This window comes from Pseudophryne corroboree, chromosome 9 (assembly GCF_028390025.1).
Source record: "Pseudophryne corroboree isolate aPseCor3 chromosome 9, aPseCor3.hap2, whole genome shotgun sequence".
NCBI classification, from domain to species: domain Eukaryota; kingdom Metazoa; phylum Chordata; class Amphibia; order Anura; family Myobatrachidae; genus Pseudophryne; species Pseudophryne corroboree.
The window spans coordinates 75,589,966-75,610,776 of NC_086452.1; the positions used below are offsets into that span (position 1 = coordinate 75,589,966).

At 47.8% G+C, this 20,811-nt stretch overlaps 1 protein-coding gene across 1 annotated transcript in view; it reads right to left on the reverse strand.

Moving 5' to 3' along the window:
- Positions 1-20,811, reverse strand: part of LOC134957551 (vitamin D3 hydroxylase-associated protein-like) — a 119,721-nt gene that overhangs the window by 45,030 nt on the left and 53,880 nt on the right. The window contains exons 6-7 of the mRNA XM_063939533.1: positions 11,768-11,808; positions 3,172-3,296 (exon numbers count right to left, since the gene is read on the reverse strand). Of these exons, the coding sequence (XP_063795603.1) occupies positions 3,172-3,296; positions 11,768-11,808 (166 nt within the window). The remainder of the gene's footprint in view (positions 1-3,171; positions 3,297-11,767; positions 11,809-20,811) is intronic.

The following is a 20,811-nucleotide window of genomic DNA, read 5'->3' on the forward strand; positions in this document are numbered from 1 at the left end:
AGAAATGGCCCGCTTAGATGACCCTTTGGTCCCAGGAGGGTGAGGGTTAGGTTTTTGTTTAACCAAGGACTGATTTAATTGCTGTAACTGAGTTGACCGAGTATCCGCCCATGGCGGATTAACTACAGGCACAATATGTGGCTGTAATGGCACAGTAGGTACCACAGGGTGCGTAAGTCTTGTTACCAGCACAGTCAGCATATTAAAGAAAGCAGCCCAAGGTGGGTCGTGGTGTGCCACCGATGCTGCAGGCTGACTAGGGGGTGCAGAACACCCAGTACCTGGACCCTCAGCTGAAATATTTTCCTCAAGTAAAAACGTGGCATCATCACAGCATGAGGCAGGAGTGTCGATGGAATTCCCGCCCTGTGTAGCATTATTTGGAAACGTAGCCTTAGGGCGTAGTACTACAATATAGCCAGACAAACAGTACCGGGGAAAAAAAAACCCTGTGTAATGTGACTGCAAATGCAGAGCACAAAACAGAGAATTTAAGAGGTATAGGGTGACTGAAAATACACAGAGACAAATTCAAAATAGTATATCCTGTGAAACACTATATATATATATATATATATATATATATATATCACCCTGACGCACTTAGCCCCCCACAGGGTACAGAATATAGGGATAGCAATACATGTGAGATACACTGAATGGAAACCACACAGCAGCTATTGGCACACACAGTCACGTGTACAATGCAGAAATTATTACATACAGCAATAAAACTGCACAGGACTAGCAATACTACGTAAAGCTATGTATGTATACAGATATAACAATGCACAGTAAACACTGGATGTATATCACAGAATACCTGTACTAAATATTCCTGTAGTTATGCACTTGTTCTTAACTAACACTGTCTAAACGACATGTAGAATACTCAAGTGTCCTGTAAATGCACAGCGCTCATGAGACAGGCGGCTTTACAGAGGAGACAGTGCGCAACAGTCCCAGAATCAGCGCAGCTCTTTGTAATGGCGCCCAAACGCTGACAGGGAGTGAGGGAGAGAGATGCAGCTCCAGAGCGGGAACATCTGCTGTAGATGGCGCCTTGGGCTGGGGGAGGAGCTACATGTCAGAGCCTTATCCCCTCTGCTGGACTTCACCACCGGGTACTATGGAGCCTATGTGAAACGGATTTTAGTTAATCCAACCTGTGCACTTTGCCCGGGTGGATATAGTGGGGTCCCTGCACGGCCACAGTGTCCATGCCAGCGGCGCGGTCCATCTCCAGAGGCTGCGTCCAGATCGTGATTTCGGCGGGTCCCACCTGGAGGACCCTCTTACCTCCTCCCTAGACTTGCTGCCACGTGATCCAGGAGAGCAGTGGCGGTATGTGTGTGCCTGATGAAACCGGAGCGCCTCCGCTGTAAGTACCCGGGAACCAGGGCGCAGGAGTATACAGTGCCGCTGGGGGAGGTGAGGGAGCCACAGCACGATACGTCATCATGACATATAGCAACTAGTGCCTGTTTGAAGTCTTCTTTAGTCTTCTTTTTAGGGCTGCTTAGAGCAGCCCATCCTGTTAGCTGCCTGCACTGCAGGCACCAACTTACAAACTGAGCTCCAGTGCCTGGAGGCGGGGCTATAGAGGAGGCGGTGCAGTGCATCTTGGGAACAGTCAAAGCTTTAGCCTGTTGGTGCCTCGGATCAAGATCCAACTCTACACCCGGATGTTATTCCCTGTGGAATACCAGTGTACCCCGCTGCAGAAACAGGATTATCTCCAGGATGCATGACTAAGTCCTGCTGGAGCGACAGGTAGGGAAGGGTGAAGGGTCTAGTCCCCCCAATATTACAGGATATAATTTTCTGACAATCAGCGCAAGATACTGTTTATTATAATCACTATTACTGACGCAATGTCCCGTGTATCACTCACATACACATCCAGACAACTAAACTTGTTCCGTTTTCACCTAGATCTCCATCTCGCCAGTCTCCAATTTGTCACATAGACCTGGCCTTCCGTAGTAAGGTTTTCTCATTATTCTATATTCACTGGAACTGATACCGCCAGAGACATTGGGGGGGAAGATTTACTAACCTGTGGTTTTCATGCACTTTAGTAAACTGTACGATTTGAAAACTGCACATCAAAAGGTCAAACCTTACAACAAACCATTAAGTTGCCATCTGCAATACTGCTTTCTATACTTGGAGGGTACCAAACCAGTGCACGTATCAGGCGGTGGTTCATATATTTAAATAAAGATTTTTGGCTCCTCAATACAAAAAAAAAACCAACACCCCACTCCTTTCCATTTTTTGGATCCCCAGTGTTACTCAGTACTGTTCCCAGTCCTACAGGGAGGGGATCACAAATATGATCAGGCCCTGCACCTAGAGAGTAACAGCCGAATGTCAATTAGCACTGGATACCTCTTAATATTCCTCATAAACTTATATTTGCATAAAAGCATAAGTATTTGCATCACACATGAGAAACAGTTAGGGGAGGGGTGCACAATCTCACTCCATCCTCCCTAGGAAGGGCAATATAAACAGGACAGCAATGCTTAGGCCGCTCTGTTATGTACCCAGGGCAGCTGCAATGTTTTGGTCTATGTTTGGCTCCGCCTACACATGTGATCATGATCTTGCGCATTACAACAGGCTAGCAGATGGAAACTTCTTGGCACCTGTTCCTGCCTTAAACCCAACATACTACTGCTGGGGGTAAATCTGCTTGCACAGACATCAGATGGCTGTTACAGCTTGGGATACGTATCACTTTAAGAGAACAATGACCACTGATATGTTATTCCAGATGGAGGTTTCTATTTTTGATTACAAGTAGATTGTTATTACTGAGATTAAAGGTAATGCAGCCCTTTTAACGGTTATGAGTCTACTGCCCTTGTAGGTTGCTGGTCCAAACTGTGTGGTCCTCCCTGGGTTAATGTTCCTGGTGCAATGCTGAGCTATAGGTCACACTCACAATGGTTTCTGGGTGCTCAGAAGGAAGACTGGGCTGCTGCTTAGGGGGAAAGGAAAGCGTTGGGTATAAGGCAGCATTGTATTGTCCTACGGGGCAGCTGCCTGGTCATTGCTGTGGTCTTCGTGGTTTGCACAGCATACTGGGATATGTAGTTCCAGTACAAAGATACTCTTAAGGTGATAAGATTGTTAAAACAAAACACAGCTGTGTGGTCATACCTTCTCATTGAAGGGGATTGGTGGGACTGTAGGGTCCATCTGAAACATGTCATCACATAGTACAGCTCTCATGGCTATCACCAGACTGTCCACATCTCTCGCTATTGGTCCAATCATCGCAGAAACTGGAAAAGTGGTGTTTTATTATAAATAAATCACTTTCTTTATTTTGCAGGTAAGAGTAACAAATGCTAAGCGATCGCCTCCCAATTTCATGCAGGTCACCCAATCGCATAATCAGTGATCCATGAGGGTCTACAAATCACATAACCAGTGATCCATGCAGGTCAACCAATGGCATGCCCACTGATCCAGGCACCTTAGCCAATCACATAACCAATGACCTATGTGGCTCACTCAATCGCATAACCATTGGTCTACGAGGGTCTGCAAATCGCAAACACAGTAGTCCATGCGGTCCAGCCGCTGGATTTAAAAGGGCAATAATATGAGAGCAGAGTTTTGCAGGTCTAACAGGATGCATCATTGCTTTCATCAACAGCAGTGTATGACTGCTGCAGGAACTAGATTAGTACTAGGCACCTTCCCAGCAATATTACACCTCTCCCTGGTGGGAGCATCCTGAAAGGAAGATCAGGTTTCTGAAAATTAATCACATTTATTTCCTTTGGCAAGCCGATGACTCATCTCGAAGCCAGGACTAATTGGAGGAAACTCTTTATGTCCTGACAACATAAGAAAGCCTTGGGCCCGATGGATTACTGTTGGCATACCAATACACCTGATGCCAACTGAAATTCAAGTTTGGTCACATCAGCCACCTAACAGTCTTAACCCTATTCAGTGATACTGTGAACATTGCAGTATCTTCAATGCACACTTAGGGAATGATTTGGAGTCGCATGCAAAGTGTCTGTAGCTGAAATAAGCCTGATTTACTACCTTATGCTGATGCCAGGTATCCATTCAACTAATGAGGAGATTTGTGCGTGTGCCCCCAGAAACCTGCCCCGCCCATTGATTTTGTCTGGCCAATCATCATCATTAGTATTAGCAATTTCACCAGCACTATGCTAGGTGCAAGAGATATATCAGAAACGGACTTCCCTTCCCCGTACGCACGTAGGTTTTGGTACATAAAACAGAACTCTCATGACACACCCATAAATCAGGGTGGTTATGAGTGAATGTCACTGCCCAGTTAACTCCACGAAATGCCCTATTTCACGGGAAGACAGATCCAACCAAAATCAGAATCGGACGGACACATGTAAAAATACATAACCTCACATCTGCTCTGAATGCAAATACTTGCCATTTGCACCTGGGAACAGAAATCCATGTGACTCAGCCCCTTAGATTGTAGCCACATATGCACCCATAAATACAAAATAATATACCTAAAGGCCCTCTTATTCTCCCCCCAGAGGTATACTGAAAAACAGCCAGCAGGCTGTTACTCCTTCTTTCTTGGGACTCTACAACTTGTAACTCAATCCCAAATTCCATAGATTTGAATAAGACAATCACTAATGTCCTAGAGTTTGTTTAAGAGCTGAGGGAAGAAAAGAAAGCTGCACACACAGTATCTAAGCTGTTTTATTCTTACCAGCTCATCACCGCCACCCAGTGGACTTAGGGCTTAATTCAACATGAGCACGAAAATTTGCAAAACTACAACTCCTTCCACTAGCGTGTGGGGGGCTGCCCAGCACAGGACAAGGCCGCTCCGCATGCAGGGTCCCCCCCCCCCACCTCCCACCGTCCGGACCGCGCCTACCCCCTCCATCCCAAACGCCACCCCGCCACGGCCCCCCGACTGGCACGTAGACTGCGATCGTACGCGACTGCAATTTAAGACATCGCACATGCATGCAGCGGCATGCACACGAGTGCAAATCGCTGAATAGCGATTTCCGCACTTCAGCGTATGAAGCTGAATTAGGTCCTTACTGCGTCTAACGAGAAATTTTAACAATTATTAATTGGCTTGTTAACCGGTTTGATCTCTTCCAAACATATTAATTGTTCCAGAGACTTGTGTATCTAATAATGCACACACCTGGAAATTGCTATATATTTGAATTTGGTAAAATTATCACTGCAGTGTATTATTATGCATCGCCTGCTTTACACATATTTCTTAAGCCACTGGTGCCCTAGCCTCTAATCATCCTCTACCATGTAACATTTTATAGAAGTGCGGTTTTAATTGTAGAACTTCTTGAAAGTCCACAATGATTCTGATTTTGAGCCTATTTGTTAATATTCTGGGTTGGAGAAAAGTTAAAAAAAAATTAAAATTGTTGAAACCGTTTTTTTGGCATGAAAAAAAAAACTAGGATTTTAAAATTACCCAACAGTAAATCCTTTTCTCGTTGTCCATAAGGGATATTGGCCCTCATTCCGAGTTGTTCGCTCGTTGCCGAGTTTCGCTATATTGCGATTAGTCGCTTACTGCGCATGCGCTTAGTTATTTTACTCAAAAGTTAGGTATTTTTACTCACGGCATAACGAGGATTTTTCATCGTTCTGGTGATCGGAGTGTGATTGACAGGAAGTGGGTGTTTCTGGGCGGAAACTGGCCATTTTATGGGAGTGTGCGAAAAAACGCTGGCGTTTCTGGGAAAAACGCGTGAGTGTCTGAAGAAACGGGGGAGTGTCTGGGCGAACGCTGGGCGTGTTTGTGACGTCAAACCAGGAACGAAACTGACTGAACTGATCTCAATGGCTGAGTAAGTCTGGAGCTACTCAGAAACTGCTAAGAAATTTCTATTCGCAAATCTGCTAATCTTTCGTTCGCAATTTTGCTATGCTAAGATACACTCCCAGAGGGCGGCGGCCTAGCGTGTGCAATGCTGCTAAAAGCAGCTAGCGAGCGAACAACTCGGAATGAGGGCCATTGGGGAATCTAGTACGATGTGGTATAGACGGGGTCCAAAGGAGCCGGTGCACTTTAAATTTTCTTCACTGGGTGAGCTGGCTCCACCCCTCTACGCCCCCTCCCACAGTTATAGGTCAAAATGTGCCCGAAGTAGAAAGGACATGTGTGAGAGAAGAAAACTTGACAACAAAGAGTGGTGACATTTATAAACCAGCACACCACTAACATACGACCAGCAACGGCTGAACAGGTAACCACATAAAAGAGAACCTGCAGAAAAGTCAACGCACTGAGGCGGGCGCCCAATATCCCTTAAGGACTACGAGAAAAGGATTTACCGGTAGGTAATTAAAATCCTAGTTTCTTAAGGGATAATGGAGAAATCTAGTACGATAGGGACGTCCTAAAGCTTCGAGAATGGGCAGGAATGTGTGGAGACTGCTGCAGCACTACCTGCCCAAACTGGGTATCCTCTTTGTAAAGTTCTACAAATTTGATATCCTGGCCAAAGGTATTCTTTCCTGAACAGGTGACAGCTCGGCAAAGTTGCAAGGCCGAGACTCCACGGGCAGCAGCCCAGGAAGAGCCCACCGATCTTGTAGAGTGGGCCTTCAGAGACTGAGGAACAGGTAAGGCTGCTGACACATAGGCTGTTGGATAGTAAGCCTAATCCAACAAGGAATGGACTGCTTCGAAGCAGGACAACCTTTTTTCCGTCATAGAGCACAAACAAGGAATCAGTCTTTCTGATCCGAGCTGTGCACTTGACATGAAGGCACGCACAGCATCCAATGCCTCCGGAGGAGCAGAAGTATCAGAACTGGGCGGAACCACAATAGGTTGATTCAGGTGAAACACAGAGACAACCTTCGGCAGGAACTGCTGTCTAGTCAGGAGCTACGCTCTGTCCTCGTACAAGACCAAGGAGGGACTTTTACACGATAAGGCCCCCAATTCTGAGACATGTTGAGCAGAAGCCAGGGCCAGTAACATCACCGTCTTCCACGTGAGGTACTTGTCTTCTACCGTCAGCAGAGGTTCAAATCAGGAGGACTGTAGAAATTCCAACACTACATTCAAATCCCAGGGTGCTGTAGGCGGCACAAAAGAAGGTTATATGTGGAGTACCTCCTGCAAGAAGGTCTGAACTTCTGGCAACACTGCCAATTTCTTCTGGAAGAAAATGGAGAGAGCTTAAATCTGGACCTTAATGAAACCCAGACGTAAGCCCTTATCCACACCAGTCTGCAGGAAACGTAAGAAAAGTCCCAAGTGGAACTCCGCAGGCGGATACGTGCATTCCTCGCACCAAGAGACATATCTTCTCCAGATATAATGATAGTGTTTTGAAGTCACAGGTTTCCTAGCCTTAACCATGGTATCAATAACCTTTTTGGAAAGGCCCTTGTGAGCTAGGATGTCCCGCTCAACCTCCATGCCGTCAAACGAAGTCGCCGTAAGTCCGGGTAGACGAACGGTCATTGTTGAAGGAGATCTCTTCTGAGAGGTAGAGGCCAAGGGTCTTCGACGGACTCAAGCATTTCCATAGTGTCCCTTTTAGTATCTTCATGCTTCTGTATTTTATGAAAATGTACTTCATTATTTTCTGTACTATATTATGCTATGTATCTGTTAAGCGCCTTGAGTCCTATTGGAGAAAGAGCGCTATATAAATAAAATTATTATTATTATTATTATTATTATGTCCAGAAGATCCGCGTACCACGCCCTCCGAGGCCTTTCCGGGGCAATCAGAATTGCTTGAACTCCCTGATGTCTGATGCGCTTGTGCACCCTTGAGAGCAACGGAATCTGAGGAAACAGGTAGACCAGCCGGTAAGGCCAAGGCGACGTTAGTGCATCTACTGTCCTCGCCTGAGGGACCCTAGTTCATGAGCAATACCAATAAAGCTTCTTATTGAGACGAGAAGCCATCATGTCTATCTGTGGCCAGCCCCACCGGTGGACGATCTGTTGGAACACATGCTGGTGGAGACCCCACTCTCCTGGGTGGAGATCGTGACGACTCAGGAAATCAGTTTCCCAGTTGTCCACACCCGGAATGAAGATTGCCGACATTGCTCTTGCATTTCTTTCAGTCAAGAGGAGTATTTTTGACACCTCTCGCATGCAGGCTCTGCTTTTTGTTCCTCCATGCCGATTGATGTACGCCACTGCTGTGGCGTTGTCCGACTGTACTTGGATCGCGTGATCCTTGAGCAGAGGAGAGGCCTGAAGCAGAGCATTGTAGTTCGCCTGAAGCTCCAGAATGTTGATCGTAAGGAGGGCTTCGTGGGTTGACCACCTGCCCTGGAACTGTGCCCTTGGGTAACAGCTCCCCATCCTCTCAGACTCGCATCCGTTGTGAGGAAGATCCAATCCTGAATCCGAAACTCCGGCCTTCCAGGAGATTGGAGGATTGCAGCCACCACAGGAGGGAAATCCTGTCTTGAGGCGACAGCGGTATCATCCGGTGCATCTGAAGATGTGACCCGGACCATTTACTCAGGAGATACAGCTGAAAAGTCCTGGCATGGAACCTCCCATATTGGATCGCCTCGTACGAGGCGACCATCTTTCCCAACAATCTTATGCAAAGATGGATGGGCACTCAAGTAGGTTGGGGCACCAAGCGGACCATCTCCTGAAGTGGTCTCACCTTGTCCTCTGGGAGTAACACCTTCTGGGTCACAGTATCCAGCAACATCCCCAGGAACAGGAGCCGCTGAGTTGGCTCCAGGTGGTACTTCTGTAAGTTGAGGATCCACCCATGGCGTGACAGAAGTTGGACAGTGCGGTCGATATGTAGCAACAAAAGCTCCTTGGATCTTGTTTTGATCAGAAGATCGTCCAGGTAAGGGACAATATTGACTCCCTGGACCCGGAGCTGGAACATCATCTCCGCCATCACCTTTGTGAACACCCTCGGAGCTGTGGATAGGCCGAAGGGCAGTGCCTGGAATTGGTAGTGCTTGTCCAGCAGGGCAAACCTCAGGTACGCCTGATGAGGTGGCCAAAACGGAATATAGAGGTTGGCGTCCTTGATATCCAAGGAAACCATGAATTTCTATTCTTCCAGGCCCGCAATCACTACTCACAAAAGATTCCATTTTGAACGTGAACACCTTCGTGTAGGGATTCAAGGATTTTAGATTCAAAATGGGTCTTACCGAACTGTCCGGTTTCGATAAAACAAACAGGTATAACCCTTGCCTCGTTGTGGTATTGGTACTGGAACAATGACGTGGGACTGGACCAACGTGGGACTGGCCTGTTGCAACGTAACCTGCATGTCTTCCAAAGCTGGTAAGCTTGATTTGAAAAATCACTGGGGAGGAGCACTGTCGAACTCCAGCTTGTAGCCTTGAGAAGCGAGATCACTGACATACTGTAGGTATCCTGGCAGGAAGCCTCCCAGATGTGGCTGAAGTGACGCAGTCGAGCACCCCCCTCGAGGTGGGTGGGCACAGTAATGCTGAGGCCTTAGTGGAAGCAGAACTGGTGGTCTGTTCCAGAGAGCTGGTGCTTGCAGGCTTTCTTGACTTACCTCTGTTGCCTCTAGTCGCATTGGAGGCACCTCTGGCCTTCGATCGAAATCTGTGAGACCGAAAGGAATGTACAGATGGCACTGGGTAGGAACGTCTCACTGGCAGGGCCCCAGAGGGGAGAAACGTGGATTTCCCAGCCGTAACTTTGGAAATCCAGGTATCCAATTCAACCCCAAAGAGCTATCCCCATGAAAAGTGGAGGGATCCCACACTGTTTAGATTCCGCGATCGCTATCCACTGACGCAACCACAAGGCCCTGCGCGCAGACACTGCCATGGCAGAGGTCCTAGCATTAATGTTCCCCATCTCCTTGAGGGAATCACAGAGGACGCGTGTAGTGTCCTGAATGTGCTTTAGGAGGGTCACCATAGTGACCAGGGGCGTAGCCCCGGGGAGGCCCTCCTGAATGTGAATGGCCCATGAATGAATGGCATGGGTCATCCCAACAACCCGCAATGACCGGTCTTTGCGATATACCTGCTGCCATGTAAATAGTGTAGCTTCTATTTTCCTATCCCCAGGATCCTTTATGGTAAAGGAGCCCGGGGCAGTCAGCACCGCCTTTTTGGACAGTCGAGAGACTTATACATCAACCCCTGGGGGTTCCTCACAAAATTGCCTGTCTTCAGGAGCAAATGGGAAAGTGCGCAAAAACTTTTTTGACACTTGGAAATTATTATCTGGATTTTTCCAGGCCAACTTGAACACATCATCTAACTCTGCAGAATCAGGGAAATTGACATTAAGCTTGTTTTGTGTAAAGAGAAATGACTGCTGTGATGCAGTGCCCCCTAGAGGGAGCGTTAACACGTCCCGTATAGCCAGAATCAGGGGTTCAATACCCTGAGCAGAATCGGTATCCCCACTAACGGGGCCCAAGTCCTCCCCATACTCCTGTATATCCTCATCTGTGTCAGATAGCAGAGCAGGCAAACCACGGTTTTGTGGTCCTGCAAGAAGTGGAGGGGGGCTGAGCAACATCTGCAGCTAAATCTGCAAAAGCCTGTTGTAGTAGCTGAGTTTTCTGAACATTAGCAGTGAGCTGGGATGACATCTGACATCATAGTTTTAAGAGACTCTAAGCCAGTGGTGCTCTGGACGGCATTGTTCACATGAAACAGAATCAGCGGCTCTGCACCTCGTAAGCCAGTGACCCCCCCCCCCCCCCCCCCTAACTCCCATGGTGCAGGTATGCTGTTGCCCAAAAAGCATACCGAAAATAACAAACATAAAAAAGAAATTGAAGAAAACTCTCTGGAGCTCAGAGATGTGCATCCTCTCCTAAGGGTACTTTTTTCTAAACTATCTGTGGGAGGGGGCATAGAGGGGAGGAGCCAGCACACCCAGTGAAGAGAATTTAAAGTGCACCGGCTCCTCTGGACCCCATCTATACCCCATCGTACTAGATTCCCCAATATCCCTTATGGATGCTAGTGGGGAAAAAATTAATGGAAAAAAAAATATTAAATCCTGCTTATTATAATACTATGAAACATTGCTATGTATTAACTATGTATGAAACCAGGATCAACCATGTTTTAATGATTTCTAACATTAACAAGTTATTGGGGTTAGAAATGATTCATTATGTATCTTTCAATAAAACCAAATTTTCACTACTTATTATTCCTATTACATCTGAATATATGTAAACTGACTAAACATATTAAAACATACAAAGTACACTCAGATACATAGGACTGAAAGTTTTAAATTGAAATAAACATGAAATATATTAAAAACACATTCTCTGTGTATTGCCCCTAATGTGTCGGAGTTGTTTACCCTTTAAGATTGATACTGTTAGTTGTGGTTTTCTTCTTCTATGGGATTGTTAGAGGAGGAGATTCTGGGGTCTTAGCTGATGCTAGGTAGTTTTAGTACCTCTGATCTGGTTCACCCTCCCTATGTCTCTGGTGTGTGTGTGTGTGTGTGTGTGTGTGTGTGTGTGTGTGTGTGTGTGCGTGCGTGCGTGCGTGCGTGCGTGCGTGCGTGCGTGTGTGCGTGTGCGAGAGAGAGAGAGAGAGAGAATGTACTGCATTGGTTCAGCTCACTCTACTGAAAACCACAAGCAGCAAGAATGCAGAATAATACCATGGGGATTTCCTTATAATAGACCAAAATGCACTGAGACAAATGTTGGTATACAACACGGTGTGATTTTCCCCCGGCTCCATCTATTTATGCACTCACTGCTCTTACCTGATCTCTGTCCAGGACAGCTAGACATGACCCCGACTCTACTGCAAGATGAAGAAGTACTAAATTACCTTTCCAACATGTAATTTTCGGCATTACATTTATTTGGTCTATTAGGATGAAAACATAAAAAAAGGTAATTTACGGGAAAATAAACATGAAAAAAACAAACAAACCAAAAAAACTGCTGACAGCACAAACACCAAAACGCGAGGTCATTTGCCTTTAATTGGGAATTTCATGGTTAGCTTTTAGCTTTTTCTGTACATGCTGAATAAGAGGTACCTATTCTACACTAACGTACACCAAGAAGCCTTTTTTTCAGTAGGATATTTAAATTGGATTCTAGAAGTGGAAAGAGTATTTTATTATTAAGTTTATTTAATAAAGGCACCACAAAGTATTTGCAGCAAAGTACTTGATAAACGTACACCCCTTTTAAACCAAAATCCCGGATCCGACCCAAAGGACAGCAACTACCAGACAGCCCTGGAGGCCAGAATATGTCGTCACACCTGTCCAATTCCAACATTCCTGTTGAGGCTGTTGTCTCAGCCACTAGAGCAGCAAACAATTTGTTCTTGACAGAATGAGCCATTCTTCAAATATCAAGATCTTCTTTCCAAGGACTCCAATGCAGAAACGTATTAGGATGCATGTCTGAATTAGACAACATTATACAAGATTATGTAGGAGGACATCTTTTGTTCTGGCAAAATCATCCTCTGCTGTTTCAAACCACAGACCCTGAAAGACCAGCCTCTGAGTAGAGATCAAATTGGATTTTTTGCAGTTGTTAATCCAAATATGGGACTCTTGTATGTGTGCCATCTGTTGGCAATATTTGTGCCATCTCTTGGCAAACTAGAAGCAACCCATGCAAGAGTATGCAGCAGATTACTGCCCACATCACAAAGCTGCTCACAATGCAAAAAAAAGCCAAGAAAGCTTTTAAAAAGCGACAGATGAAGCCCTCTTCCTGGCCTAGACATAGAATTATTCCCTTTATAAATCATGTTTGGAAAATAGGTGAACAACGGCAGATAAAGTATACAATACCCTTTCCTGGCATTGGGAAAATAGGATTTTAATTACCTACCGGTAAATCCTTTTCTCATAGTCTGTAGAGGATGCTGGGGTCAATATTAGTACCATGGGGTATAGACGGGTCCACCAGGAGCCATTGGCACTCTAAGAGTTTAATAGTGTGGGCTGGCTCCTCCCTCTATGCCCCTCCTACCAGACTCAGTCTAGAAACTGTGCCTGAGGAGATGAATTACACAGATAGTGGCGAGTTTCATACCAGCTCACACAACATACAAATCCGGCTAACATGCCGGAAAACTCAGCAACAGCTGAAACAGTACTAAATAACGCAGAACTTACCTAGGAACCAGGCGGTACTGAACTATAAAACCAATGCAGGAAAATGAAGCGCTGGGCAGGCGCCCAGCATCCTCTACGGACTACGAGAAAAGGATTTACTGGTAGGTAATTAAAATCCTATTTTCTCTTACGTCCTAGAGGATGCTGGGGTCCATATTAGTTACCATGGGGATGTACCAAAGATCCCAGTACGGGAGGGAGAGCGCGGAGGCTCCTGCAACACTGCTTGACCAAACTTGAGGTCCTCAGAGGCCAAAGTATCGAACTGGTAAAACTTAGCAAACGTGTTCAAACCAGACCAAGTAGCAGCTCGGCAAAGCTGTAAAGCCGAGACACCACGGGCAGCCGCCCAGGAAGAACCCACTTTGCGAGTAGAGTGGGCCTTAACCGATTTCGGATACGGCAATCCTGCCGTAGAGTACGAATGCTGGATAGTGAACCTGATCCAGCGCGAAATCGACTGCTTAGAAGCAGGACACCCAATTGTCTTGGAATCGTAGAGGACAAAGAGAGAGTCAGTCTTTCTATGACGAGCTGTCCTCTTCACATAGATCTTCAAAGCCCTGACAACATCCAAAGCCTTTGAAGCAATTGAGGAGGCAGTAGCCACTGGCACCACAATAGGTTGGTTGATATGGAAAGCCGATACAACCTTAGGCAGGAACAGTGGACGAGTCCTAAGTTCCGCCCTGTCTTCATGGAAGATCAGATAAGGGCTTTTACACGATAAAGCCCCCAATTCCGACACGCGGCAGGCAGAAGCCAAGGCCAACAAAGTGACCACCTTCCACGTGAGAAACTTGATGTTAGCCTCCAGTAGAGGCTCAAACCAAGCTGATTGTAGGAACTGCAACACCACATCTAGATCCCAGGGTGCCGTTGGCGCCACAAAGGGAGTTTGGTTGTGCAGAACCCCTTTCAAAAAGGTCTGAACCTCAGGGAGGACAGCCAATTCTTTTTGAAAAAAGATGGACAAAGCAGAGATATTGACCTTGATGGATCCTAATCTCAGGCCCATATCCACTCCCACCTGCAGGAAAAGGAGAAAACGTCCAAGTTGAAACTCCACCGCAGGAAATTTTCTTGATTCACACCAAGAAACATATTTCTTCCAAATACGGTGGTAATGTTTAGCCGTTACCCCCTTCCTAGCCTGAATCAGGGTAGGAATTACTTCACTCGGGATACCTTTCCGAGCTAAGATCTGGCGCTCAACTGCCATGCCATTAAACGTGGCCGTGGTAAGTCTTGATAGGCGAACGGCCCCTGCAGTAGCAGATCCTCCCGAAGAGGTAAGGGCTTTGGCTCTTCCAGCAGAAGATCCAGTAGATCCGCATACCAAGCCCTCCTTGGCCAGTCCGGAGCAATGAGGATTGTTCTTCTTACCAGCTGAAGAACCTTTGGAATCAGAGGAAATGGAGGGAACACATACACTGATGGTAACACCCACGGAGTTACCAGTGCATCCACCGCCACTGCCTGAGGGTCTCTTGACCGGGAACAGTACCTCCCCAGCTTCTTGTTGAGGTGGGAGGCCATCATGTCTATGTGAGGAACCCCCCACCAACTGGGTACCTCCTCGAACACCTCCGGATGGAGGCCCCACTCCCCTGGATGGAGAGCGTGTCTGCTAAGGAAGTCTTCGGTTTATGTAGGCTACAGTGGTCACGTTGTCCGACTGCACATGAACAGCCCGATCCTGTAGAAGGTGTGCTGCTTGCAGGAGGGTGTTGTACACGGCCCTTAGCTCCAGGATGTTTATTGGGAGAAGGGATTCTTGATTCGACCACCTTTCCTGAAAGGTTTCCCCCAGAGCGACTGCTCCCCAACCTCTTAGACTTGCATCTGTGGATAAAAGGATCCAGCCCTGAATTCCGAACCTTCGGCCTTCCAGAAGGTGCGGAAGTTGTAGCCACCAGAGGAGTGAAATCCTGGCTTTCGGAGACAGGCGTATCCTCTTGTGCATGTGTAGGTGAGAGCCCGACCACTGGTCCAATAGGTCCAGCTGAAAAGGTTGAGCATGAAACCTGCCGTACTGCAGACCCTCGTAGGCGGCAACCATCTTCCCCAGAAGGCGGATGCATTGATGAACCGATACCCGGGTAGACTTTAAGACATCCCGGACCACTGTTTGAATCACCAATGCTTTCTCCACCGGGAGAAAAACCCTCTGCACTTCCGTGTCGAGGATCATTCCCAGGAAAGACAGCCTCCTTGTCGGCTCCAGATGAGACTTTGGAAGGTTCAGGATCCAACCGTTCTTCCTGAGCAGCTGTGTCGTGAGTGCGATGGATCGCAACAACCTCTCCCTGGACGATGCCTTGATCAGGAGATCGTCCAGATATGGAATTATGTTCACCCCGTGTTTGCGTAGGAGAACCATCATCTCCGCCATCACCTTGGTGAAGACCCTTGGTGCTGTGGAGAGGCCAAACGGCAGCGCCTGGAACTGATAGTGATCGTCCAACAGTGCAAACCTGAGATATGCTTGATGCGGCGACCAAATGGGAATGTGGAGGTAAGCATCCTTGATGTCCAGCGACACCAGGAACTCCCCCTCCGTCAGTCCTGAGAGGACAGCTATCAGAGATTCCATCTTGAATTTGAACTCCCTGAGATAAGGGTTCAAAGACTTTAAGTTTAGAATAGACCGTACCGAACCATCCGGTTTTGGTACCACAAAAAGGTTCGAATAATAACCCTTGTTCCACTGCTGAGGTGAAACTGGAACAATGACATCTGACACCACCGATTTTCTGATGGCCTCCAGAAGAATAGTTCTGCAGAGCTGGCAAGCCTGACTTGAAGAAACGGTGAGGTGGGGAATCTTGGAACTCCAGTCTGTACCCCCTGGACACTATATCTAGGACCCAGGGGTCCAGGCCAGACGACACCCAGACGTGGCTGAACTACCGGAGTCTTGCCCCCACCTGACCTTCCTCCAGGCCTAGCTGTCCACCATCATGCGGAGGACTTATCATCATGCGGAGGGGTATCAGAAGCAGGCTTCTGGGTTTGGGAACCTGCGGGAGCAGGTTTCTTTCCTTTGGCACGACCACCTCTGAAGGTGGTGTTCGAAGTCTTGTTTTTTCTAGACCTCGCGGGCCGAAAGGACTGCGACGTGGCTGGTGTAAAAGGCTTCTTCGTAGCCGGTGCAGCTGAGGGGAGAAAAGGAGACTTACCCGCGGTAGCCGTGGCAATCCACGCATCCAGCGCCTCCCCAAAGAGAGCCTGACCTGTATAGGGTAGGCCCTCCACACTCTTCCTGGATTCTGCGTCCACAGACCATTGGCGCAGCCAGAGACCCCTGCGAGCCGAGACGGACATGGAGGAGATCCCCGCAGCCATGGAACCCAGGTCCTTCATGGAATCTACCAGGAACCCTGCAGAATCCTGAATACGGCGTAAAAATAAATCAATGTCCCCTCTATCCAGCGAAGCCGACTCCTCCTGTAGAGTGATTGACCACCTAGCAATAGCTTTTGCAATCCAAGCACAGGCTATAGTAGGCCGTAATACAGCCCCGGAAGCCGTGTAAATGGATTTTAGCATAGCATCCACCTTGCGATCTGCCGGGTCCTTCAACACGGTAGATCCCGGGACTGGCAACACCACCTGTTTAGACAGCCTGGAGACAGAGGCGTCGACTATCTGCGGGGATTCCCATTTCTTTCTATCTTCCTCTCGGAAGGGAAAAGCAACCAAGACCCTCTTAGGGATCTGAAATTTCTTTTCCGGAGTTTCCCCGGCTTTTTCAAAGATAGCGTTTAATTCTTTGGATGCCGGGAAGGTGAGGGGGGCTTCTTATTATCTGTAAAAAAGGCCTCCTCAACCTGCTCAGGAGCTGTGTCAGAAATATGTAAAACATCCCTTACAGCTTCAATCATCAACTGCACCCCCTTAGCAAGTGATGCTGTCCCCCTCAACACATCCTCGTCACCGTCTGCAGTGTCAGAGTCGGCATCCGTGTCATCCTGCATAAGCATTGCAAGTGCACATTTCTGAGAATGTACCGCAGGGGACTTCGAGGAAGCAGTATCAGACGATACAACCATAGAGGATTGTAGGACCTGAGTGGCATGCTCAGTCCTAGCAACGCTATCAGAAATCTGAGAAACAGTCCCCCTCAGAGAGATTAACCATTCTGGCTCTCTAGCCGGGATCTGCGCTACAACAGTGCAATCCTGATTACATGGTATGGAGTCTTCCTGGAAAGACAAATCCTCTGCAGAATATGAAACAGTGTCCCTAGACATGTTATCACACACACCAAACACCCCACAAACAAACAGGGTATTTACTTAGACAGAGTTTCCCCCCCAAGAATGGCAGAGAGACACAGAGATTGGAGCCAACCCACACACAGCGCTATAAGAGGTATAGGGAGACCCTAACCAGCGCTGACTGTGTCCCTTAATCGTGACACAGACTAAATACAGCCTCCCCTCCCTTCTACAGCCCCCCTGGTACCGTACAGATAGCTGGAGTTGCTCTGGAGGGACCTGGACATCCACTGGCAGTGATTGCAGGCAGGAAAAATGGCGCTGGGTCCGCTCTGAGGAGAAGCTCCGCCCCTTCGACAGCACTGTCTTCCCGCTCTTGAAGATTATACTTTCCTGAGGAAATTTGTGCTTGCTGAGATCCGCGGACCCCGACAGGCTGGAAATGGTCAGTGCAGGGTTCTGTGCTGGCTCAGGGCGCCCCTCACAGCGCCGCACCGCAGTACAGCTGAGCCGTCCAGGAGCGCGGTTAATACAGCGCTCTCCCCCTTAAGCCGCCCTCTTCACACTGACCCCTGGCTTGTAAGGGGAGACAGTAACTAACTCGCCACGCTTCAGCACTATGAGAGGGTGGCGGCTGGCTGCCGGGGTGAGCGTTCCCCTGTGGCGGGGCGCGATCTGTCCCCTCTGGAGCTCAATGTCCAGTCAGCGGAGGCAGTGGCTCAAGACCCCGCAGGGCGGACACTGCTCCCCCCCTCAGTCCCTCGATGCAGGGAGGCTGTTGCCAGCAGTCTCCCTGTAAAATAATAAACTCTAAAAAAAAATGTACTAGCGAAGCTCTGTAGAGCTCCCCTAGCTGTGACCGGCTCCTCCGGGCACATTTGCTAAACTGAGTGTGGTAGAAGGGGCATAGAGGGAGGAGCCAGCACACACTATTAAACTCTTAAAGTGCCAATGGCTCCTGGTGGACCTGTCTATACCCCATGGTACTAATATGGACCCCAGAATCCTCTAGGACGTAAGAGAAAGAGGCGGTAATACCTTTCTGCTCCTCCCTGTCCATGATCCAGCACTACGCCAACTGATCTATAGTTGTGGCAGAGTAGGGCCACTGGTCACCACCTATGCCAATGGTGAATGGGGACCTCTGGGAGTAACCCTTGTTGAAAGCGTGATGGCGGCATGCAACAGCTTCATTGCAGTAGCTTCCTTGCCTACTCCGGGTCTCAAAGGCGGTTACTAGCCTTTGCTCTGCATGGCACTGTGGAAATCTGTGCCGCCTTATAAATGAATGTTAATAATACTATTAACTAGCTCCTAAAATTGTACATAAAAAAAAAAGAAAAAAAGAAAAGAAAAAGAGAGTTATGGTAGACTTACCATTGTTGACGCTCTTTCTGCGAGGTACATTGGTTCCACAGGAAAACATTGGGGTATAGAGTGGATCTTGATCCAGAGGCACCAACAGGCTAAAGCTTTAGGCTGTCCCAGGATGCACTGGGGCATCCTCTATAAATCCCGCCTCCAGGCACTGGAGCTCAGTTTCGTTAACCAGTCAAATGCAGGAGCAGGCAAGAGAGAAGGCAGATGTTAGTCACATAGAACCACATTATCACGACAGGAGAAGGTACCAGCGGCCAATGCCATACAAACCCATAGAAGCAAGGTGCGTCAGGGTGGGCGCCCTGTGGAACCCAATGAACCTTGCAGAAAGAGAGTTAAGACAGAGAAGAGGGAATGTTCCTGCACAACCTATCAGAAAATGATGATAAATATTGTAAACCAGCAATCTGGAAGATAATTAGGGAAAATATTTCCAGAAACAAATCATCCTGCTGGTGGTGCACCCCGAGGTAAAAAATAAGAATTTACTTACCGATAATTCTATTTCTCGGAGTCCGTAGTGGATGCTGGGGTTCCTGAAAGGACCATGGGGAATAGCGGCTCCGCAGGAGACAGGGCACAAAAAGTAAAGCTTTAGGATCAGGTGGTGTGCACTGGCTCCTCCCCCTATGACCCTCCTCCAAGCCTCAGTTAGGATACTGTGCCCGGACGAGCGTACACAATAAGGAAGGATTTATGAATCCCGGGTAAGACTCATACCAGCCACACCAATCACACTGTACAACCTGTGATCTGAACCCAGTTAACAGTATGATAACAGCGGAGCCTCTGAAAGATGGCTCACAACAATAATAACCCGATTTTTGTAACTATGTACAAGTATTGCAGATAATCCGCACTTGGGATGGGCGCCCAGCATCCACTACGGACTCCGAGAAATAGAATTATCGGTAAGTAAATTCTTATTTTCTCTATCGTCCTAGTGGATGCTGGGGTTCCTGAAAGGACCATGGGGATTATACCAAAGCTCCCAAACGGGCGGGAGAGTGCGGATGACTCTGCAGCACCGAATGAGAGAACTCCAGGTCCTCCTTAGCCAGGTTATCAAATTTGTAGGATTTTACAAACGTGTTTGCCCCTGACTAAATAGCCGCTCGGCAAAGTTGTAAAGCCGAGACCCCTCGGGCAGCCGCCCAAGATGAGCCCACCTTCCTTGTGGAATGGGCATTTACATATTTTGGCTGTGGCAGGCCTGCCACAGAATGTGCAAGCTGAATTGTATTACACATCCAACTAGCAAAAGTCTGCTTAGAAGCAAGAGCACCCAGTTTGTTGGGTGCATACAGGATAACAGCAAGTCAGTTTTCCTGACTCCAGCCGTCCTGGAACCTATATTTTCAGGGCCCTGACCACATCTAGCAACTTGGAGTCCTCCAAGTCCCTAGTAGGCGCAAGACACCACAATAAGCTGGTTCAGGTGAAACACTGACACCACCTTAGGGAGAGAACTGGGGACGAGTCCGCAGCTCTGCCCTGTCCGAATGGACAAACAGATATGGGCTTTTTTGAGAAAAAAACCACCAATTTGACACTCGCCTGGTCCAGGCCAGGTCCAAGAGCATGTTCACTTTTCATGTGAGATGCTTCAAATCCACAGATTTGACTGGTTTTAAACCAATGTGTTTTGAGGAATCCCAGAACTACGTTGAGATCCCACAGTGCCACTGGAGGCACAAAAGGGGGTTGTATATGCAATACTCCCTTGACAAACTTCTGGACTTCAGGAACTGAAGCCAATTCTTTCTGGAAGAAAAATCGACAGGGCCGAAATTTGAACCTTAATGGACCCCAATTTGAGGCCCATAGACACTCCTGTTTGCAGGAAATGCAGGAATCGACCGAGTTGAAATTTCTTCGTGGGGCCTTCCTGGCCTCACACCACGCAACATATTTTCGCCACATGTGGTGATAATGTTGTGCGGTCACCTCCTTTCTGGCTTTGACCAGGGTAGGAATGACCTCTTCCTGAATGCCTTTTCCCTTAGGATCCGGCGTTCCACCGCCATGCCGTCAAACGCAGCTGCGGTAAGTCTTGGA